Here is a 25,036-nt window from a genome sequence, read left to right as displayed (position 1 = left end):
TCAATGAGGGGCATGGCGAGTTCATAGCATTTTATTAATTTTTTGGGCACAAGTTAGCGGAAATTTTTTTAATTTTTTTTTCTCTCACAAAGACTCCCTTTCCGCTAACTTGGGACAAAAATTTTAATCTTTCATGGACTCAATATGCCCCTCAGCGAATACCTTGGGGTGTCTTCTTTCCAAAATGGGGTAATTTGTGGGGTGTTTGTACTGCCCTGGCATTTGAGGGTCTCCACAGTCAATACATGTATGGCCAGCATTGGGAGTTTCTGCTATTCTCGGTTCATGGACCAATATGACCGCAATTCATGCTTTTTGGTTAGACCCATGTTGAGGAGAAGGGCCAGAAAAATTTTAAATTCGGAAACTTCGACGGGTTTCCACCGGAAAGACTGGGCAAAAAAGCTTCGCGGTTTGGCGGCTATAAATTCTGTGGCATATCGGTTTGTTTCTGCCACAACTAAGTCCAAGAGCTCCGCAGTCAAGAACAGCTCAAAAAATCCCAGGGCCGAACCAATCTGAGCTGTCTCAACCCGAACTCCAGACTGGGCGGTGAAAGGGGGAACTAATGGTGCGGCTGAAGTTGGGGACTGCCAATCAGGGTTTCCCAGCACCTCGGGACTCTAGGGGGTCTACGGGCCTGTCTGTGCGGTGGCTGCGACGGGGTAACTATTGCGCGTGCCACCGTACCAGCTTCAACTGCCCTTCTGGTGCTCGCCACTTCACCATGTTGTACGGAAGTGGTGGTACTAGGTCCAGGATGGGCTGCGCTGCAGGTGTATGCCTCACCACGTAATCCGACAGCGCCAGCCCCACTCTGCTGCCCTTGAAGCGGATCCTGCGCAACCTCTGGTCGGGTACGCCTGGTGCTATCAGGGACCTCGACCTCCTCGTCCGAACTTTGGGTCAGACTTCCACTGCTTTCTAAAGGTTCATATTCTGACCCGCTAGATTCGTCAGATGAGGGTTCCTATTCCTCATCCGACTGGGTCAGAAGCCTGTAGGCCTCTTCAGAAGAATACCCCTTGTTTGCCATTTGGACTACTAAATTTAGGGGGTATTCCCTGAGACTACCCAAGAAAAAAAGCAAGCCTGTCTTACAAATGGGAGGCTAGCGAAGTACCGGAGGCCGCTGCGATTGATAAAAAATATCAAAACAGTTTTTTTTTATCGCCGCAGCGCTTGCAAAGTGATTGTGCAGTGAACCGGCGGGGCGGGCGAGGGTGAACGCACGTGTGGGCAACCGATCAGGCCTGATCGGGCAAACACTGCGTTTTGGGTGGAGGGTGAGCTAAGGTGACACTAATGCTATTATAGATCTGACTGTGATCAGTTTTGATCACTTACAGATAGTATAAAAGTACAAATGCTGATTAGCAATACGCTAATCAGCGAATCAGTGACTGCAGTGCGGTGGGCTGGGCGCTAAACGATCGCTAAACTACCTAACCAAGGGGCCTAAACTATCCTAAAACATCAGTCAATACCAGTGAAAAAAAAAGTGACAGTTTACACTGATCACTTTTTTCCCTTTCTCTAGGTGATTGACAGGGGTGATCAAGGGGTTAATTGGGGTGCTGGGGGGTGATCTAGGGCTAAGTGTAATGTTTGGTGGCTACTCACTGTGATGCCTGCTCCTCTGCTGAGACCAACCGACAAAAAGGACCAGCAGAGAAGCCATTTAACACCTTATATTTATAAATATAAAGTGTTAACTGGCTTCTGATTTGATTTTTTGAGAATCGCCAGCCTGCCAGCCACGATCATTGGCTGGCAGGCTGGTGACGAAATACTCCTGTAACTCTTGCCGATGCGCATGCGCGGGCTGGCTTTGCCTGAAATCTCGCATCTCGCGAGATGACGCGCCGGCGCGTCCAGGAGGAATTGCAGGGCCGCTGCCAGGACGCAATCCTGCGTACGGCGGTCCTGAGGTGGTTAAAAGGTTTTTCTGAGAATTTTTTTTTTTTTTTTTTTTCATGATGACCTATCCTCAGGACAGGTTACTTGTATCTGATCAGTGGGTACCCAACACCCAGGACCCCTGATTTGAGAAGCTCTGCTACCTTCTCTCAGCTTACCATGCACAGCTCTGTACATTGTGCATCGACTGTGCTTGGTATTGTGCTCAGCCCCATTCACTTTTATGGGCCTGAGCTGTTCCTAGGTCACATGAATGTGACAACACTCGCCATAGGAAAAGCTGATTGGCAGGGGTCCCGGATGTGGGACCCCCATCAGTCAGATACTGATGACCTATCTAGAGGATAGGTCATCAGTATAAAAATCTCCGAAAAACCCTTTGAAGTTGGTTTTGGAAAATTCAAAAAAAAGATTCGAACCCCTCTAAAATCCTAAATAAAATGACATTTACAAAATGATGGCAATATAAAGTAGACATATGATAAATGTTAGGGTAATTATTTTGTGAAGTGTCATTATTTTGTGAAGTATCACTATCTGTCTTAAAAGCAAAGAAATTTGAATTTTAGAACATTGATAATTTTGATAAATTTTCTGTAAGTTATATATATTTTTTTATAAATAAAGATATAGACACAATTTTACCACCAACATGAAGTATGACGCCTCACGAGAAAAAAAAAAATATTCTCAGAATTGCTTGGATGAGTAAAAGCATTCCAAAGGTATTTCCATTAAATTAAAGTGAAACTTGTCAGATTTGCTAAATTAGGCTCGATCAGAAAGGGGGATAAATGGCCCGGCCTGGAAGTGGTTAAATGAAATGTTGTATTTTGCTGAAGGGGGTAATAATGTAGCAGAGATCATTTTGCATCTGTCCTTGCAGAGCAGCAGCTGTTAGTCACCGGCATGACTGCAAGGTTTCACAACTTAGGGCTTTGTTATCGGCAGAAAACAGGTTTGTTCAATACAAAGGCAGACGTTTTGGCGTGTGTTCAAATACACACAAAAGGCTTGTTGTACCTGCTAGCCTGTGGGACTCTGCACATGAATACCTGTTGCAGTGCTGAATGTATGGCTTATGCCACTCAGCCGAAAACACAAAGACCGTTGAACTTTATTTATTTTTTGGTCAGTTCTTCTGTTTAAGTCTGTGGTAATATTAACAAACCTGAAGCTAATGGAAATATGCAGTTCACGCTACCTGTTGGCTGTTTAGATAAAAAAAAAAATACACTATTACATTGACTTTCTACTATTTTTTAAAAGTGTGCTTTAAGAAACTACATCAAACCATATAATATAGTGCTGATATTGATGAACCATGACATTTATTTCTAGGTAGTATTTTTTTCCCTCCACTCATGAATAAGATTTTGAAAGACGTTATCAATTACTGTCACACGAATCGCGCACCAATAATGAACCTAGAATCTAAAAAAAAAAAAAAAAAAATCCAACACTGCTGGATTTTTTCTTTATTTATTTTTGTGATTCTGGGGTCATGGCCATTTGCAGGTCGCACCTCAATCCCATTAAGTTCAGTGGCTGCACTTCTGCGCAGCAATCTTTGACCGTGTGATCATACCGAAGATTGCCTTGTAACTCCAGCTTTATGGTGAAGGAGAAATACACTCAGCGTTATGCATGTTTGGACACCAATCAGACATTAAACCCACTGACTGGTGAGGTGCGGGGTGGATTCGCAATGTTCCTCACCAGAAATTTTCCCAGTGGGCCAATTGCCTTTTATGCAGAGATGTTCACTCTTTAACGCACATTGCAGGTAACCTGCACTATTGACTGGTTGGGAGTCCCTGCGCTGCTGAGGAGAACCCTTCTTGATTCCAGTGGCTTTGCAAGGGGGGTGCGGGCCGCACCAGGTGACCCCAGCAGGGCCGGCCGGCAACTTGCACACTTCTCATTTGCGAATCCCAGGCATAGTCATCTTCTGTATTGCCATCCTCGGGAGATGATGTGTCTGGGATTTGAACCCACAACCTTCTGTATTAAAGGCAAAGCACTTACCCACACAGCCATAAGAGCTGCATTACCACTGACTGAAAAAATAGGAGACTTCTACTGTTATAGCTGGCTAAGTGTACATCATAATAGAGATATATAGAGATATAGCAGAGCTGAGTGTGCTGGGACAGCTGTCATATAGAGATATAGCAGTGCTGGGTGTGTTAGGGCAGCTTTCATGTGTATAGATGTACAGATGTACACTTAGCCAGCTATAACAGTAGAAGTCTCATATTTATTCAGTCAGAGGCATTGCAGCTCTTATGGCTGTGTGGGTAAGTGCTTTGCCTCTAATACAGAAGGTCGTGGGTTCAAATCCCAGCAGAAACTTTTCTGAAATCCAGGCTAAATTAGAATACACAAGCACTGACTCCATATATGGACACACAGGAAGAGGCTGCATCGCATCGCTGACATGGAGGTAAGTATAAGTGTTTTTGTTTTTAATACCCAACTGTTACTGCCATGGGGGGAGCAGGAGGCACTTGATACTGGCACATGGGGGGTGGGAAGGAGAGAGGCACTTGATACTGGCACATGGGGGGGGAGATGGCACTATGATACTGGGAAATGTGGGGGGAGGAGGCACTTGATACTGGCACATGGGGGGGTTTGGCACTATGATACTGGCACATGGGGGGTGGGAAGGAAAGAGGCACTTGATACTGCCACATGGGGGGGGGGGGGGAGATGGCACTATGATACTGGGGCATGTGGGGGGGGGAGGCACTTGATACTGGCACATGATGGGGGGCATCTATGGGGACACTTATTGGTACATTATTGGGGGGCATTATGGGGGACACTAGGCCGGAAGCCTATCAGAGGCCGGACATTGAGGGCATCTACTGGGGCACTATATATGGGGCATTTTATACTTGTACATTATGGGGGGCACTAGCAGGAAGGGGGAGAGGAGCACTATGAGGGGATTTACTGGGGGCACTATATAGGGGGATTTTATACTGGGACATTATGGGGACATTAGCTCAACTCGGGGCATTACAAGAGGGGTATTTTTTGCACTGTCACATTACAAGGAGAATTATTTCTACTGGGGGGGCATTATGGTGGGTTTTATTACTCCCCCATGGTATGACCCGCTAGTAGCAGCTCCAGCCTCTCCCTGCTCTGCTATCCCTCTGCCCTTTCTCCAAATCATTATTATAAAATCTTTCTCATTAGGATAAAACACAACATCAGCTCCGTCGAGCCCCCGGCCAAGTGTTGAAGTGGTGTCCGAGATCCCCAAGGGCCAAGCCAATTAATTGTAATTTTTCATATGAAATATGTTTGTTATACACATATAACGTACACTGTGCCACACAATATACAGTATACCTCTACACTGTGCCACACAATATACAGTATACCGCTACACTGTGTAGTCTGTTCTATAAGCACCATTGTTTTGTGGCGGTGGACAGAAAATATTCTGGAAGTGCCGCTCCCGAGACCAGGCTCTGACTGCTGGTACGGGGGGTCTGCAGAGCTAACGGATGCCCTCTATGGCAGTAGCACCACAATAGCCCCCATATATGGGAAACCAGCCCTAGCAACGCCACTGCTTGATTCCATATATGGCTGTTTTCACATCCCTGGATATGGACATTTGTCACATGCTGTGGTCAGTTGCAACCACAGCATCTTAGACATCTTTTCCCCTGGAGCTATGTGCTTTCAGGGGCCTAATGGATTCCCCGTGCCAAGTTTGAGGGAGTTTTTCAGTTGCTATGGTAGTGTTGGGCCTTTGGAAGACCACAGAAATGTACTTATGGAGGGCTGCCTGTGGCAGCGTTCCATAGGAACATAGTAAATCTCCTATAGGCTGCAGTGGTAAAGCATTGCAGTCTATGAGAAAAGTGATCAATCAGATGGTCACATATTGAAGTCCCCTAAGGGACCTTTAAAATAAGTGGGGAAAAAAAAGAAATTAAATGTATTTATTCTGTATGATGAGCACCGTAATGGGTAAAAAAAAATTGAAATGGCAAATATACCATTTTTGTTCCCCCTCTTCATCTCCCAAAGAAACTGAATGACAAATTATCAAAAAGGCATATACATTCTAAAATGTTATCAATAAAAACTACCCTGTGAAAACCCTGCCTGCTAGGCCTGACCACACTGTCTACCAGTTTGGCTCCACCTACAACATGGGGCCACTTCTATTGTTTTTTCCAGGACCACTCTGAGTTCCCAATCTGCCCCTGGGGAGATGAATAGCGTTGTCATGTATCAATTGTGGCACCTTCAGACGGTGGGATATGTTTGGCAGGGAATGAATAGTGAGTTCTTTTAGTTTGGAAGGTGATGAATCGTATTGTCATTTATATCATGGATATATGGACAGCTATGAGTAAGTTGCATACTTGGGAAACTGATTGCATCATGATGTACTATGTGAAGAAGAAGACCAGCGTACAGAGGCAGTGTGATCTTCTCAACAATGTTCTTCTGGGTAACGCTGGGCTCTAGCAAGTGTTTCAGTGTTAATTTGACATCTGCCTCCTACCTAACCATTGTTGCAGATCAAGTGCACTCCTCATGGCAGTGGTGTTCCATAAATGCAATGGTCTCTTTCCTTTTGCCACATTTAAAATATTGTTTGTTGACTTGCCCTTCAAATTCTCCAGATCTCAATCTGAACAAGTATCTTTGGGGTGTGCTGGAAAATGAGCTGATCTGTGGAGGTCCCACTTTGCTACTTACAGGACTTGCTGCTAGATACTATAAAGCCAGGACACCTTCAAAGGTATTTGTGAAGTCCTTGCTTTGATGTGTAACAATTGTTTTGGTAGCATGAAGGGGACCTAGACTGTTGGAGTTGTGATAGTTTTGAAACTATCTCCTATCCAAAAGGAAAGGGGATACGTTTCCGAACAGTAGAGGTTCTGCTGCTCTAATTATATGGGGAACCAAGACCTCTGTTTTTGGTATCTGTGGAGTGGATAAGGGATAAGCTTAAAAAATTGGCACAAAACCATCAGTGGAGAAAAACCTTATTACTACCTGCCTTAACAGGTTGTTTTTCAGCCTACAGTGGCAGAACTTGCCAGCAAACTAGTATCAGATTCAAGTTAAAATTTTATTATAGTAAAAATGATACAATAAATCTTTACTTTTACCATATAAAACATGGTCACAAAAATCATATAAACCTTTAGCTGGAGAAAAACTTTCCACAATTATTAGCATTTCATCCAGCACACTTGCATTCACTCCAGTAAATGTTTACGTTACTGTAGAATGCATTACGTGCATTTTACAGTTATTTTTAAATTTTGCACAAATATTCCATTTAATGGAACTGTATATTTTCTGCTACAAAAGTGTAATGATTTTGTGAAGGAAAAGCTGTCCTAAAATGTTTGCTGATGTGTATAAAGGTGTTTGTAAAAGTCTCTTAGTGTTATTTGTGGCACCATTTTTATGCCATTTAATTTTGATGGTTTTAATGGTTTCTTTACAGTTTTTAATTCTTCTTTCTTTCTTCTTTCTTCTCCTTTCTCCGATCCAATACTTAGAGTTGAATGTTGTGGTGGATTTCTGCCACAACAATGTGTTAGAGGCACAGGAATTTTAGTTCACACAGAAAGTGAGATGACATGGAGCCTAGGCTGTCTGGTATTTTTATTTTTTGTCACATGCTGTGTCACATACTCTGTATTGGTTCATTTTTCATGACTACTGTAGTTACCCCACTAGTACATTACACATTGAATAATTACAAGTTAATAAGTGAGAGTAATGGCCATTTTTTTTAATTATTTTTTTTACCATAAATGCATTCCAAAAATAACTTTGCCTCCTGCAGCTTTCTTGTAATTGTTCTGTGACTTAACTTTCACTTATCTTTAGTGGTGGCCCTGTGATAAAATTAAAAAATTCAAGCTTTTCTCCCATCAATTACCACTCAGTACCACATAATGACAAAGTGAAAACAGAATGTTCGAAATCTTTGCTAATTGGCTGAAAAGGAAAAACTAAAAAATTGATGAAAACGCCACCGAAATGGTTCGGGAACAGCATGGGGAGAATGCTTGGATGCATCTTGGACTCCCGGGTCGCTGCTGGGAACTATTTTGTCCGAGTAGTATGCCACTTTTACAGACTGACAATAATACGCACAAAACCAAAGATAAAATTAATTTTAGACGGAGGAAAAATTGTTTCCTGTATATTGTATATAACGTGCAAGTGCTGCCAAAAATTGCAAGGAAGAGGCACTCCGATACAACCTGTATATCACATAAAGGAGGGCTTCATTTACATTGTGGTACATTTGTTCAAGTACCACACTCATAAAGCCTATGCACTAAGCTAAAGGTCTTCAAAAAATTACAAGGAACCTGCACTAGAAAAGGCCTGCTGGTGACCCTCTAAAACATTACGGGCGAGGGCCCGCTGCTGAGCTGACCATGTAAAACATTAGGGGTGAGGGTCTGCTGCAGATTTGATTCTCTAAAACATTAGGGGTGAGTGCTTACTGCTGATCTGAGCATTGAAAAAATTATGGGTGAGGGCCTGTAGGTGAGCTGACCCTCTGATTGTAGGTGAGGGCCTGCTGGTGAGCTGACCCTGTAAATCATTATGGTTGAGGGCCTGCTGGTGAGAAGACCCTATAAAAGATTGTAGGTGAGGGCCTGCTGGTGAGCTGACCATCAAAAACATTATATTTGAGGGCCTGCAGGTGAGCTGACCCTCTACACCATTAGGAGCGAGGAGAGACTAATAAGCATGTTGATATGATGAGAAAAGGAAGATTGAACCATATATCCTTTTTTGTGATGGAAGTGGTGCATGGGAATACAGTGTATTCAATACATTATAAAAAAACACATATAAAGTGCATTTATGTTCAGCCGCTTTCCTCTGGTCGAGTAGAGAAGTCAAGGGCAATACAGGCCTTGTTCATTTTGATAAGAGTCAACCTGTCAGCATTTTCAGTTGACAGGCGCATGATCTTATCAGTTATTATGCCCCCAGCAGCACTAAATACCCACTCTGACAAAACTCTGGAGTCAGGGCAGGCCAGCACTTCCAAGGTGTAAAGCGCCAGTTTGTGCCACGTGTCCAGCTTGGACACCCAGTAGTTGTAAGGCACAGAGGGATCATTGAGGATGCTCACATGGTCTGCTATGTACTCCTTCACCATCTTCCAAAATGTTTACCTCCTTGTGACACTAGGCTGCGCATCAGGGTGAGGGTGCTGGCGGTGTGTCATGAAACTGTCCCAGGCTTTGAAGAGTGTTGCCCTGCCTCTGTTGGAACTGCTGTGTGTTCCCCTCGTCTCCCCTCCTTGGTTGCCCAAGGAACTACGGACTCTGCCGCCAGCGTTGTCAGATGGAATTTTTGGGAGCAATTTTTCCACAAGGACCTTCTGATAAAGCACCATTTTGCTTGTCCTCTCCACCACAGACATGATATGAGAAGTTCTCTTTGTAGCAGGGGTCGAGAAGGGTGAAAAACCAGTTATTGGTGTTGTCCAAAATGCGTAAAATTCGTGAGCCACGGAAAAGGCAGCCTAACATAAAGTCAGCTGTGTGTGCCAGAGTCTCAACAGGCAAGACTTCGCTATCATCATCAGGAGGATGACTCTAAATCTCCTCATCCTCTTCTGCCTATCCACGCTGAACAGAAGGAATTAAACTTACATGGGTATTACCTGTAGCGGAGGCAACCATCTCCTGCTCCTCCTCCTCATAATCATCCAATTTGCGCTGAAAAGACAAACTGAGGGTGGTTGGTTTATCACCCTGTGTAATGTCTTACCCCATTTCCACCTCTTCCACTTGCAAAGCGTCGGCCTTAATTGTGAACATCGAGCGTTCGAGTAGATACAGAAGTGGGATGGTGACACTGATAATAGCGTTATTACCGCTCACCATATCTGTTGATTCCTCAAAGTTTCTTAAAACCTCACAGAGGTCAGACATTCATGCCCACTCCTCGCTTGTGAAGAGCAGAAGCTGACTGGAAAGGCGATGACCATGTTGCAGCTGGTATTCCACTACTGCCCTCTGCTGTTCACAAAGCCTGGCCAATATGTGGAACATGGAGTTCCAGCGCGTGCTGTAGTCGCACAACAGTCGGTGAGCTGGCAATGGGATGTGTGTGTGTGTGTGTGTGAGCTTGCCGAGCTGCAAAGCTGCCAACAAGTTATGGCCATTATCAGACAAAACCATGCCTGGTTCTAGGTTGAGTGGCGAGAACCACAGCTCAGTCCGGTCTCTTATTCCTTGCCACAGCTCTGCAGCGGTGTGCTGTTTGTCACCTAAGCAGATCAGCCCAAGCACGGCCTGTTTACGCTTCCCCATTGCAGTGCTACACTGCTTCCAGTTACCGACTAATGCCTTACTGGTGCTGCAAGTTTTGTGGAGCCACAAACGTAGGTGGTGACGGAAACCCTGATGGAAGTAGGGCCCGCAATCCTTGGAGTAGGTAGCACCTGTGCCATCCCAGAGTACAACTCTCTCCCAGCCTCCACAACTTACGCCTAGTGTGCCGTCAGGGAAATGTAGTGTCCCTGGCCAAAAGCACTTGTCCATGTGTCAGTGGTTAAGTGGACCTTCCCAGTAACTGCATTGGTCAGGGCACGGGTGATGTTACGGGACAAATGCTGGCATAAGACAGGCACGGCACACCTTGAAAAATAGTGGCAGCTGGGGACTGCGTAACGAGGGACGGCTACCGACATCCGGGTGCGGAAGGCCTCAGTATCCACAAGCCTAAATGGCAACATTTCCAGGGTCAATCATTTGGAAAGTTGTGCATTTAGTGCTATGGCCTGTGGGTGGGTGGCTGGGTATTTGCGCTTGCGTTGGTGGCTGTGGTAAAGACCTTTGTATGCTGTGCTGGGACACGGAAGTGGTTGTGGTCGCTGATGGTGCTTGCGAAGGTGCAGGGCAGGAGGCATCCGGGCCTGCGCCTTCGACAGGGGATTGGCCAGCGCATAACATAGGGGAAGAGGAGACAGTGGTGTGACCTGCAGACACATATTGTGGACCCAGGCGTTTAGCCCACCTAATTTGGTGCTTTGATGCCATGTGGCGGATCATGCTGGTGGTGGTGAGGTTGCTAGTGTTCACGCCACTGCTCATTTTTGTATGGTACAGGTTGCAAATTACAATTCTCACACTTTTTCCTCAAAAAAGTGCCAGACTGCTTTACACCTACCCCTTGGCAAGGGAGATTTCTGCATGGGTGTGCTCCGGGGAACAGTTGTGGGCCTGTTTGGTGTGGCCCGCTTTCTCTCTTTTGCCACCCCACTGCCTCTTCCAGACTGTTGCGGTTCTGAGGATCCCACCCCTCTTTGTACTGCTTTCCTCGTTCGGCTTGCCACCTTCCCAGGTTGGGTCAGTGACTTCATCGTCCACCACCTCCTCTTCCACTTCCTCACTCTGCTCATTCTCCTGACTTGTTGACCTAACAACAACCTCAGTTATTGACAACTGTGTCTTATCCTCATCATCAACCTCTTGAGACACTAATAGCCGTTGACTTATTGGCAACTGTGTCTCATCATCGTGGAACACTAATTGCCATTCCCCACTGTTTTTCTTCTTGTGACTGTGGATGCTCAAGAGTTTCGGAATCGGGGCACAAGATCTCATGTCCCTCTGTCCCTCTTCAAGCGGGCTTGTCGAGAGGCCCAAATAAAGGAATGGCACTGAAAAGAGCTCCTCCGAATATCCGATTTGTGGGATCACTTGTTTGGCCAGACTCTCCATGGTGGGAGGAAGGAGGATCAGGGTGAGGATTGTGTTAACCAGACTCTTGGCTACTGAGACTGGACTTGGTGGAAGACAGGGTGATGCTTAACCGACTGGAAGCATTATCTGCTGCAATCCAACCGACCACCTGGTCACATTGGTCTGACTTTGAGAGCGTTGTCCTGCACCGCCCTGCAAACTGGGATATGAAGCTAGTTTTTGTGGATGATTGTGCCTGCTGCCAGAGCACAAGAAAAACTGTTTCAACATGCCCAGGGCCACGACCTCTACGTGCACCATCAGCATCACTGCCACTTCCCTGTCCCTTACTGCTTGCCTTCTTAATATTAAATGTTATATATGCTTGAAAGTATGTCACACGTACAGTAGCATAGGATTTGTAAGTGTATGTGCAAAAAAGGTATTTGGGATGTGGAAACGTCACACAGGAGATATACCACAGATAATGTCGTTGATGTCAGCAGCGGCTAATATAAAATTACAGGGAATGTCGCAGGTATTTTGGATGTGGATACGTTACACAGGAGATGTACCCCAGGTAATGTCACTGTCCGCAGCAGACACTGTCTGCAGAAAAAGTACACTGGATGTCACAGATATTTTTGGGATGTGCACACGTTAAACAGGAGATGTAGTGCAGATTATGTCGCTGTCTGCAGCGGCCTAACTATTGCACCACAGCGGCCTAACTATTGCACGCTATTCAGCGCTGTATGATCTAAAAATAGATATTGCTGCCACACACAACACTCCCTAACCCCTTAGTGACCAAGCCTGTTTGGGCCTTAATGACCAAGCCAAATTTTGGAAATCTGACATGTCATTTTAGCTTAGAATAACTTTGTAATGGTTTTGCACATCAAAGTAATTCTGACATTGTTTTCTCGTCACATATTGTACTTTACTTAGGTGGTAAAATGATACCGATAAAATATGCGTATCTTTATTAAAAAAGTGAAAATGTATGAAAATTTGTAAAAATTGGCACATTTTCCTATTTTCAACTGCAATATTTCACATACATACATAAATACTATTCAATATTTTTATCAGAAATATATTTTCACATCTTTACTTTATTTTGTCTGCACTTACAAATTTTTTTACTTTATTATTTTATTTAGGAGACTTAAAGAGGACCTTTCACTAGAATAAAACATCTAAACTAACTATACAGACATGGAGAGTGGCGCCCAGGGATCTCCCTGCACTTACTGTTATACCTGGGCGCCGCTCCGTTCTCCCGTTATAGCCTCCGGTATCTTCATATGTTAGACTCCACCCAGTGGAACCTGCCGGCGTCTCATTCTCCCATGCTGTAGCGCTGGCCAATCTCAGCGCTCAGCTCATAGCCTGAGTGCCGCCCAGGTATAACAGTAAGTGCAGGGAGATCCCTGGGCGCCGCTTTCAATGTCTGTATAGTTAGTTTAGATGTTTTATTCTAGTGAAAGGTCCTCTTTAACATTTTAACAAAAAAAAAATAATTTTTGAAGTACATATTTTTTCCTGCAACAAGCCAAGTTTACAGATGCTTATAAGTGTCAGAATAATAGACCCCCCCCCCCAAATGTGAACCCATTTTAAAAACTAGGCCCCTTAACGTATTTATCTATGGGTGTAATGAGTTTTTTGACACACTACTTAGTTTTTTAAAGAAATGAATCCTAAGAAGGTGAAAAAATTTAATTCTTTTTTTTTTTACACAAAAGTATTAATTTAAAGACATTTTTCCTACAGAGCACATTATTATTGGTACCTGATGGTTACTGTGCTGAAGGCAGACCTTCAGCACAGTAACCAGTGCGCATATCTGTGCCATTTTTTTTTTAATTAGATGTGGGGGGTGCCTTAATAACTTTATTTAACATATCTGGGGGCCATATTGCCCCGATCGGGGTGCTGGGGACCCTATCTGGGCATAATTTGAACTTCTCTCTCTCCTCTCCTGATTCGAGAGACCGTACTGTGAGCGGCGGCAGCCGGCTTTCAGTCTGCGCATGCGCAGGGCCGCCACCATCTTTCTTGAGGGTAAGAGGGGGTGGGGGGTGAGGATCGGGACCCAGCTTAGGACCAGAAGCGCTGGGGGACCTGATCACTGCACCAAAGACTTTCTCCCTCCTCTCTTACATGAGAGAAGGGAGAAAGTTTAGTGCGGGCAGCTCCGCTGCCGGCATTTTCTGTGATCGCCGTGATAGTGTATCACGGTGATCACATGATCAGAGACCGCTTGTCACGATCTTTGATCACTGCCCCGAGCCCTCAGCTACCTCCAGTAGCTGGGGGCACGGAACTACAGCGATTGATTTTATCACTAACTTGGGCTGAAGTGCCGCCGTTAAAAGGCGGCGCTCCAGCCCAAGGCCCCTTAGTGACCGCCGTAAAAACAAGTATGGGTGGTCACTAAGGGGTTAAAAGGACTTTTGGGTCTATGACAAGTTTTTCTAATAAAAAAAGGAAAACACTGAGCTGAACATAGCACCAGATAACTCGTTCCTGCCAGCCAATCGCTCTAATGCCAGTAACCAATATGGCTACAGCATTATAGTGAAGTGCAGTTCTTACCTGCACATTTATTGCCTATGTGCAGGGAGTAGACTTGAGCATTGCACTCGAGCTCATGTGGTATTCGGCTGAATACCGCCATGTTCCGAGCATGGAGATGAACTGGTGCTCGGCCGAATATGCTTGATCAACACTATTCAGAACCCTTAGTACTAAGTTGAACCTCCCTTTTGATAGCAATTACTGCCTCCAATCTTCTTGGTTATTTTGCCACAAGGTTGGCACACCTAGATTTGGTTATTTCCTATTTTTTTCTGAAGATCCTCTCAAGCTCTGTCAGGTTGGATGGGAACTGTTGATGGACAACCATTTTCAGTTCTCTCCAGAGACATTCAATTGGGTTCAAGTCAGGTCTCTGGTTGGACATCTCAAGGACATTTAAAGAGGTGTCTGTAAGCCATTCATCTCTTAATTTGGCTGTTTGCTTGCTTGTTGGAAGGTGAACCTTTAGCCAATATGAGGTATAGAGCACTCTGGATCAAGTTTTTTTTATTAATATCTTTTGTATTTTGCTACATTCAGTTTTCCCTCAACCCTGACCAGTCTCCCTTTCTCAGCCGCTGAGAAACGCCCCTACAGCATGATGCTGCCACCACCATGCTTTAGTGTAAGGATGGTATTAGGCAGCTGATGAGCAGTGCCTGGTTTCCTCCAGACATGACACTTAGAATAGAGGACAATAAGTTCAATCTTAGTTTCATCAGACCAGAAAATCTCGTTTGTCACAGTCTGAGAGTTCCTTAGGTGCCTTCTGCAAACTCTTGGCGGGTTTTCATGCGTATTTTACTTCGGAGAGGTTTCTTTATAGCCATTCTGCTAAAATCCCCATACTGCTGGAGTGGTGCAGTGATGGTTGACCTTTTTAAAGGTTTCTCCCATCTGCACACAGTATCTTCAGAGTTCAGCTAAAGTTACCATTGGTTTCTTGGTCCCCTGTTTTACTAAATCCCTTCTCCCTCAATTACTTAGGTTAGTCTAGGAAGAATCCTGGTTGTTCCAAACTTCTTCCATTTAAGAACTTTCGGGTCAATTATTAAGACTGGTGTTTTTAGATGCTGGTAGCTTGCTGCCCTCTACAGAACTTCAACGTATCTAGCTCCAGTCTAAATGTAAGCCAGCTTCCTTGCTGGTTTACATTGAACCATTTTCTATGCCTTTAAACAGGCGTAGAAAATGATTGAGACAGACCTCTGCTGGCCCTTCACCGCGTACACCACGCCCACTTTTTTAGACATGTTGTAAGCGTGGAATAATAGAAGATCGCGGCACAAATAACCTTTGCATCGCAATCTGCGCCAGAAATACGCCTAATATAGGTTTTATTTCTGGATAATAAATGACTCCCTTTGTTCTTGGGAACTTTCTGTGCCTACACACAATCCTGTCTCTATGCAAGTCTTTCCTCATCATAGCTTGGTTTTTCTTCTGATATGCATTGGCAGATGTAAGACCTTGTGTATATATAGGGGTGTGTCTTTCCAGATCTTTCCCAATCAACTGAATTTGCCACAGGTGGACTCCAATCAATATGTAGAAACATTTCAAAGATGCTCAAGTGAAATGGGAGGCTTCCGGGGCTAAATATCATGTCATAGCAGAGGGTCTGAATACTTATTTCCATGTGAAATTTTAGTGTTTAATAAATTAGCTAAAATTTCTAAAAATCCGTTTTTATCTTCATATTATAGGGTACCAAATGCAGAATGGTGGGGGTGAATTCTAGATTTTTGTATTTTAGCACAAAGCCACAACATAACAAAATGTGAAAGGATCTGAAGACTTTCTGAATGCATTGTGCAGTATATTGTACTCCCAGAAGGTACAGAATTTGTGTAGCCATTGCTAGACATAAAAGTTGCCCCTGGTTAGGAGGGAACTTCTCCACATTGGCAACAAGGATCATGATGGTGGATTAGTTAGATCTTTGAAGCATTTTGTTTGAAACGTCAGAGTGTGGATATTGGGTCCACCAACATTAGTACGATATATTAACAGATAAACGTTTTTGTCTGGCCATAGTAAAAATAATTTTACTTGATCTGATGAGTGTAATCTTTTATTTACATTTTTTAATTGTGAAACTGTTTAGAAAAAATGCCTTTTATGACCAGCTATTTACCCAAAGTTATAAATGACTTCCCAGGTAATTCTAAAGCAAAAGTTAAAATGTATTCATGACTGAGGTAGATTTTGGTTGGTACGTTTAGTAACCACTTGTAATCAAGTTTTATAATATTTGCTCCACTCTAGGCTTGGCTGAAATCAGTTTGATACTCTTGAGCTACAGTATGTGTACATCTCAATCCAATTTATTTTGTAAATCAACCAGTCAGCTTTGAAGTGCTGCGTTCAGCATAGCAATGGAGAGAAAATACAAAGCCTTCATCAAAGCGAGCAATGCAGAAAACTTTAATACTGCTTCCAAATCGCACTGACTACCGTGGCCAATAAGAAGAGCGTTGCATTGCACAATATTCTGAGCTTTCATTATGCCTGTTACAAATGTCCTTGTGTGGCTTATTTTGCAAGCATGGTAACCACCTGCAGGCTTCAGAACTGGGGGTTGCTGCTCACAAAAATACCAGGCAACTTTTTAAATGATATATACTTTTTACTACACAGTAGATCTTTGAACCTGCTTTCTCATCTAAGTACACACTCCCACAGTATTTTGTAGAAGCAAAAACCAGCAATTATGGAACTAGAGCAGATAATGTTTATTGAAGTTCTGCTGAGACATTCTCCCTCATTTCTGATTATAAAAAAATAAAATAAATAAAAAAGTAAAATCAGTCATAAAGTCCTCCTATGTTTATGATTGTACTGTATATCCCATACATATTTGCAAATATATATTTTTAATGCTTTCAATTATTTTCCAATGATTATGTTGATGTCCTCATTTAATTTCCCCTCAGTTTTAGTACAGGGTGAGCCATTTATATGGATACACCCAGGGGTGGGATTCAAATTTTTAACAACAGGTTCCCTACTCAGCGGTGGATACGCAGCGCGTCACGAGTCATGACACATATTTACATACACCATATATATGCAACACAGTCACGACATATTTACATACACCATATATACCCCCTCTTTTTTATTAATATAATGGCCCCCTCTTTATTATTAATATAATGGCCCCCTCTTTGTTATTACTGTAACGGCCCCCTCTTTGTTATTACTGTAACGGCCCCCTCTTTGTTATTACTGTAACGGCCCCCTCTTTGTTATTACTGTAACGGCCCCCTCTTTGTTATTACTGTAACGGCCCCCTCTTTATTACTGTAAAGGCCCCCTCTTTGTTATTACTGTAACGGCCCCCTCTTTATTATTATTATAATGGCCCACTCTTTATTTTTAATATAATGGCCCCCACTTTATTATTAATATAATGGCCCCCACTTTATTATTAATATAATGGCCCCCACTTTATTATTAATATAATGGCCCCCACTTTATTATTAATATAATGGCCCCCTCTTTATTATTAATATAATGGCCCCCTCTTTATTATTAATATAATGGCCCCCTCTTTATTATTAATATAATGGCCCCCACTTTAATAACAAAGAGGGGGCCATTACATTAATAACAAAGAGGGGGCCATTATATTAATAATAAAGAGGGGGCCATTATATTAATAATAAAGAGGGGGGCCATTACATTAATAATAAAGTGGGGGCCATTACATTAATAATAAAGTGGGGGCCATTACATTAAAAATAAAGAGTGGGCCATTACATAGTGGAGTACCGCTTAAAAAAGCTGCTCTTACTCTGTGGGCAAAATAGATGTGTTTCCCTGTGTGTGGCCACCTTAAATATTGTCATCAACCCCATCCATAACTCTTGTTTGGCTAAAAGAATCTAAACATTGGGTCAGGATGAGGGGAAGGTGGAGTAGGCACCTGCTTAGGAGAAATAATTAATACTTAACTTACCTCTCTATCTCCTTCACAGCTTGTGGCATCCTGGTACAGGCGGTCACCAATGCCTCGCTCACTGTGCCTTCCCGCGCCGCGTCATCGCGTCATCTCGCGAGATCCGCCGCAGGAGGTCACAGTGAGGTACGTGACTAAGTCCTGCGTCGCACCTCAACTGAAGCCGCTCCCCCGGCCCGGCCCCTCCTCACTTCGCCTGCCCAGCTGCCCTGCACAGTGCGCGTCACACAGGGCCGGCCGGCCCTCTCCTCTCGGCTTCCGCTCCGCCCCCACCCCTATAGCTACGCCACTGGTGCAGGCGCAGCTGCAGGACCGGGTCGGGATCCCTGCTTCTCACCGGTCCTGCGAACCGCCTGTAATTTTAACAAACGGTTCGGCAGAACCGGAGAGAACCGGCTGGATCCCATGCCTGGATACACCTTAATAAAATGGGAATGGTTGTTAATATTAACTTCCTGTTTGTGGCACATTTAGTATATGTGGGGGGGGGGGGGGAACTTTTCAAGATGGGTGGTGACCATGGCGGCCATTTTGAATCCAACTTTTGATTTTTCAATAGGAAGAGGGTCATGTGACACATCAAACTTATTGGGAATTTCACAAGAAAAACAATGGTGTGCTTATGCTATGAAGATACGAGATGTGCAGCACCTGAAACTACGGATACTGGAAGCCTGTCCTAGCATTTCTCCTGCGGTGTTGCTATCAGTGTGTGAAGAGTGGGAGAAGAGGGTTGCATTGACAATCCAACACAATGGGCAGCACATTGAACACATTTTAGAAGTGCTCAGAAACTTGTAAATAACTCATGAAAGAATAAAGTTATGTTAAAACCAAGCACCATTGTTTTTCTTGTGAAATTCCCAATAAGTTTGATGTGTCACATGACCATCTTCCTATTGAAAAAACAAAAGTTGGATTCAAAATGTCCGACTTCAAAATGGCCGCCATGGTCACCACCTATCTTGAAAAGTTTCCCCCCTCACATATACTAATGTGCCACAAACAGGAAGTTAATATCCCCAACCATTACCATTTTATTAAGGTGTAGCCATATAAATGGCCCACCCTGTATAGTGAAAATGCTACAATAAATCCTATTTTAATTTATTATTATTTTTTTTCAGATTGTAGCCTTATTTAATAGAATGGATTGTTGATTTGTCTTTATGCAGTAGTTTAGTAGTTGTAAAAATTTAAAAAGGAGACCTCATATAGTACATAATAATCTCTAACAAAGAGAAGCAGCCCTGTACACTACATGGATCCTGAGATCTCCACATTCATTGCTCTGCTAGATTTATATCAAGCTGGAAGCTCAAGGGGCCTGTCTCCGCTCTCCCTATCACAGCTCAGGAGGCAGTTGAAGGATAAAACTGAGCATGTGCGGCCTTCTCAGTGAGCCAGGCAAAGAAATAAGAAAAGAACAAACAGCGGGTGGTTCTATTCAGATACATTTTATTGAATAACTCAGTGGCTAGGCAAATTTTTTTAATTACATCCAATTACAAAATAACTCAGAGCAAGGTGCTAGTTTGAAATGTAGAATATTTTCCATGGGACAACCCTTTTAATCTAAACTAAATACATTGCTTGACTATATAATTGGCTGTGTTCATCAGATATCATACTTGCCACAGATATGAATTTTGGCTTAGTTCATATCTCCGTTATGTACTGGAGTACACTGTATCCAGCATAGCAGGACAGCGCCAGGCACCACCAGATCTCCATTCACTATAATGGGATCCAGTGGATTTTCAAATTAATTGTTGGCTTTCTGATGGGATTATAGTAAATTGGCATCCGGCTGTGCTAGATATCGTGAGCTCCTTTGCACATCAGAGATGTGAACCTACCCTTAGGCTTAATTTAAAGAGGTTGACAGAGTTTTACAACTTGTCATGCCTGCCTGGGTTACCACTGAAGTTACTCACTACACTTTGGATGTACAACATCTTGAAGAGGCTAGCCAATGAAACGTATTTAACACCTACAGGATAGGTGATAAATATCAGATCAAGGGGGACAGACCTGTGGAATCCCCAGCATTCCTGTAGTGTGCATGTTGGTCAGATGCTCCGTTCTTTTCTATGGGTCTCATTTATACACTGTGCCATCAGTCCCATTATACACCATGCCATCAGTCCCATAGAAATTAAAGGGAGCCTGCCACCAATAAATTAACTGTTTAAATCAGTCACAATGCCTTTTAGGGCTAGCTCAGCTAAAAGTACTTTTAATCTAAATGCAAATTAACAATTAAGTGCACCAGGGGTGGGCCAAGCCACTCTGTGAATCCTTGCTCCTCATTCTTCTTCTGTCAGCCCTTCCATCTCTTTCTTGATTGACAGACCACATGAGATGACTATGCAGGAACCAGGCCCTGTCAATTATGAAGGAGAAGTAAGGGCTGGTAGAGGAGCAAAGATGCCCAGAGTAGCGTGTACCTACCCTTGGTGCACTTAATTGCTCATTTGCATATGGATTAAAAGTATATTTTCTCCAGAATGAAGCGACAGATTACGAAGTGAAAGGTATCATTACATCCAGCTGAGCAAGTTCTATAGGGCATTGTGCCTGGACTAACAGTGAATTTTTTGATGGCAGATTCCTTTAATTGGTAATCATTTTCAAGGGATAACCCCTCAGGTACTCAGCAATCATGCAATAAATAAATAATAGATGTGTGTTCCACATCTGGGAGAATGGGCATCCCATATCTTCTTTGTGGCCAGTGTCACCATAATCCCCAACAGAGAAGTGCACATGCTTGCCTCAGACCTTAACCTCCTTCACTGAAGTCTTTTGAACCTATAGAAAGTTGAGCAAGCAGTCCATTTGATATCACAGAGCCTGGAGACTTTTATGTGATTGCAGTGTGCAATTATTTATTAGGCTACCTTCTGATGGGTTGTGGCAATATGGATAGTCAATTGCAAACCATGTTTTTTTTTTTTTTTATTACTTTACCTAGGTGTCTAGGTGTATTTTAGATTTCTGTTAAATGTATGTGAATATGTAAAGTAACACAATTCTTTACTAGTATAATGCATGAATTTAGATGTTGTTTTTTACTGTGTACAAACAGGGCAGTCCAATGGATCCAGTGGTAATGAAAAGGCCTCCACTTTATGGAATGGGCAGTAGCCCCTACTCACAGACACAACAAATTAGTCCTTATCCTGGCCAGACGTATGGACCTCAAGGCCCACAAAGATATCCAATGGGAATGCAGGGGCGTACAATGGGAGGAATGCAGTATCCCCAGCAACAGGTTTGTGGCATCATTTTATGTGTATCTGCATTATCAGGATATGGCTAAGCATGTAATTCAGAGAAGGAAGGGAGTCTAAAGCTCTCAGTGGGGAACACAGGATTGGGCATGTTTCAATTCGAACATGCACAGTCCTGCTCCCCCTCAACAGCAGACATGTCATGAGTTGCTCCATACACGTTGGAGCGCTACTACTTATCCAGATGTGGCAGACATTTTTCTAATATGTATGGCCATTATAGAGGGACATTCTCTACAGAATACCGAGGAGACATGAGGAGTTATGTGACATATTTGTTTTTAGTGTTTTCATGTTGAGATTTTTGGAGCAAGCCAGTCAGAATGACTTACTGTACGATGGCATAAAGAGCTCAAAATCATTATCACATTGTGAGGAACCTTGTATTTTTAACTTTTGTACTTTTATATATTTAGCAGAAATATAACTGCCATAATTAATTTGCTCGGCAGCTTATGTGTCCATTCAGCAGCGGTACAGCATGCTTGCCTAGTTTTATAAAGGAGTTCTCCAGCCCCTTAAATTTTGCACCAAAGAATGGAGTAGCACTTAGGCTACTTTCACAGTAGCGTTAAACTTTTCCGATATTGAGTTCCATCATAGGGGCTCAATACCGGAAAAAAAAAATGCTTCCGTTTTCTCCTAATACATTCTGAATGGAAAACATTCAGTTCAGTATGCATCAGGATGTCTTCCGTTCCGTCCCTTTTACGGTATTTGGTCGGAGAAAATACTGCAGCATGCTGTGACAGGGCTCCAGATGGCAATCAAAAATGGTCGCCAATGCGACTTAGAATTTACAAATGGCGACAAGACTTTTTAGTCTTGTTGCCATTTGCGACTAGACCCCCCGCCACAGCTCTACCGTTGAATACAGCGGCGGGCACAGGAGATAATTCTCTGCCCCGCCGCCGATGTTCTTCTCAGCAGCGCAGTGGAGGAGTCTCTCCCTCCCCCCTGTGCTGCTGCCGCCGCCTCCACCAGTAAGAAGAGAGACGGGAGGAGGAGGGGCTGTGGCCATTGCGCCACCAATAAAGATAACTGACCTGTTAATACAAATACAGGAGGCGGGTGCCGGAATCAAAAAGCCGGCACATGACCTCTATGACAGAGAGCTATTATTTTCCCTTATAACCATGTTATAAGGGAAAATAATACAGTGAATAGACTTTCATCCTAGCAACCATGCGTGAAAATCGCACCGCATCCGCACTTGCTTGCGGATGCTTGCGATTTTCACGCAGCCCCATTAACTTCTATGGGGCCTGCGTTGCGTGAAAAACGCACAACATAGAGCATGCTGCGATTTTTCCCGCAACGCACAAGTGATGTGTGAAAATCACTGCTCATGTCCACAGCCCCATAGAAGTGAATGGGTCCGGATTTAATGCGGGTGCATTCCGGTATTTTGAATGCCGGATCTGGCACTAATACATTCCTATGGGGAAGTATGCTGGATCCAGCATTCAGGCAAATCTTCAGTTTTTTTCGCTGGAGATAAAACCGTAGCATGCTGCGGTTTTATCTTTTGCCTGATCAGTCAAAATGACTGAACTGAAGACATCCTGATGCATCCTGAACGGATTGCTCTCCATTCAGAATGCATGGGGATATGCCTGATCAGTTATTTTCTGGTATAGAGCCCCTAGGACGGAAGAAAAACGCTAGTGTGAAAGTACCCTAAAATATTAAGTTTAAATCCCCCCCTTTCCCAATTTTACATATAAAATATATAAATAAACATATTACATAGCGCTTTCCAAACTATTAAATTATTAAAAAATATCTCCTATACTGTGAACATTTGCCATTTTTTAGTCACCTTGTCACCCCAAAAAATAGGATAGGACTGTTTTATTATGGGCTGAACGTTTCATAAAATGCGAAATGCACGCGGCTTTTTGTTTGTGTTTTTTTTTTTTTTCGCGGTATTGAGTATCGCAATACGTTTCTATGGTGACTAAAGCGAATCAAAATCTGATCGGCGTAGCGTTGTCATGATACCAAAATTTTGATTCGGTTTCGAGTTGGCGACTAAAAATTTGATTTGGCTCCTAAATTTTTCAGTTCAGGAGCCAATGGCTACTGGGTATTTTTATTTAGTCTGGAGCACTGTGTGATATTTTCTCCGGCCAAAATTCCAGACTACTTGCCATTAAAATGTATTAATGCCGTATCTGGTACCAAGTGTTCAGGAAATTGCCTCATTGAAGTATCCGGTTTTCCAGTCTGCGCATACGCAGACCTTTTAAAAAGTGATAAAAAGAAATGCCAGATCGGTTTTTCCAGATGACAACAGAGAGACGGATCCGGTATTTCAATGCATTTGTCAGACAGATCCGCATTCGGATCTGGAAACAAATGGTATGCGTTTGCATACGGATTTCCGGATCCAGCAGGATTCTTCGAACGCTAGTGTGAAAAGTACCCTTAACGAATCCACCACCCCTCATACACCTTCACTTCCCAAAGCCCATCACTGGCCTCTTAACCCGTTCGCTTCCACGTATAGTGGGTGTCATGGGCGGCAGATCTTTGCTGTTTCACACAGCAGAGACCTGCGGCTAATTACCGTGACCGGCAATAATGCCGATCGTGGTAATTAAATGCTTTTAGATGCCGTTATCAAGTGAGATCATGGCACCTTAATGCAAAAAACCTAGAAGCGCTTTCTACTGATGCCCCGTGTGGCCAATTCGTGCATCGGTAATTAGGCTGAACACGCTCAGCCTTGCTGAAAAGGCTGAAAAGGCTGAAAGTGTTCATGCTGCAATTATTATTTGGGCCACCATATGGAAAGTCAGGATAACAAATGAGCAAAGTTGACTGTAAATGGCAAATATAAATTCCCTAATAAACCAAAATAAAATTTTTTAAAATATAATTAATAAACTCATATGAGGCACAAAATGATCACAATATTTTTTTTTTAATATAAAAAAATATAAGTTTATATCACCCCCCTTTCCGTATAATTAATAAATAAATACCTAAATAGCAATATATATAAAGTTTCACTGCGACTGAAAGCGTCCATACTAATAAAATAGAAAAAAAATAATCCAATATGTCGAATGGCTTAATGGGAAAAAAGGGGCAAAATGGCCAATTTGACATTGCTTCTCTTATTCCAAAAAAAATAATAAAGAATAAAATGTGATCAAAAAGTCACACACACTCCAAAATAGTATCAATAAAAAGTAAAGATTGTTCTGCAAAAAAAGAGCCCATAAACAGCTCAGTAGACTTAAAGGGAACCTGTCATGTGGATATTTGATTATAATCTAACTAATTATATACAATCATTAACTACTAAAAAGTACCTTAGATGTATTCACTTACTGGTGTGACAGATGGTTACCTCATAATATACACACAGATGCCGCATGCCACATGCTAATGAGTTGATTTGAGTCTGGGTGTGATGTCATTGAGTCCAGCATATATTTAATTCAGAGCTATAGCCACTCCCCTGCCTACCTGCTGCTGATTCCTATGGAAACAAACTGTCATTCAGCAGCAGGTGGACGGGGAGAGTCAGGAGCTCATGA

The 25,036-nt window shown here is 43.1% G+C and overlaps 1 protein-coding gene across 6 annotated transcripts in view; it reads left to right on the top strand.

Moving 5' to 3' along the window:
- The window catches only part of ARID1B (AT-rich interaction domain 1B), a 645,879-nt gene that overhangs the window by 32,468 nt on the left and 588,375 nt on the right, over positions 1–25,036 (top strand). For all 6 annotated transcript variants that reach the window (XM_044289093.1, XM_044289092.1, XM_044289095.1 and 3 more), the window contains exon 2: positions 21,281–21,466. In XM_044289093.1, coding sequence (XP_044145028.1) covers positions 21,281–21,466 — 186 coding nt within the window. The remainder of the gene's footprint in view (positions 1–21,280; positions 21,467–25,036) is intronic.

The sequence above is a fragment of the Bufo gargarizans genome, chromosome 4 (assembly GCF_014858855.1).
Source record: "Bufo gargarizans isolate SCDJY-AF-19 chromosome 4, ASM1485885v1, whole genome shotgun sequence".
NCBI lineage: Eukaryota > Metazoa > Chordata > Amphibia > Anura > Bufonidae > Bufo > Bufo gargarizans.
The sequence above is the reverse complement of the archived record's forward strand: the minus strand, read 5'-3'. Positions and strand labels throughout refer to the sequence as shown.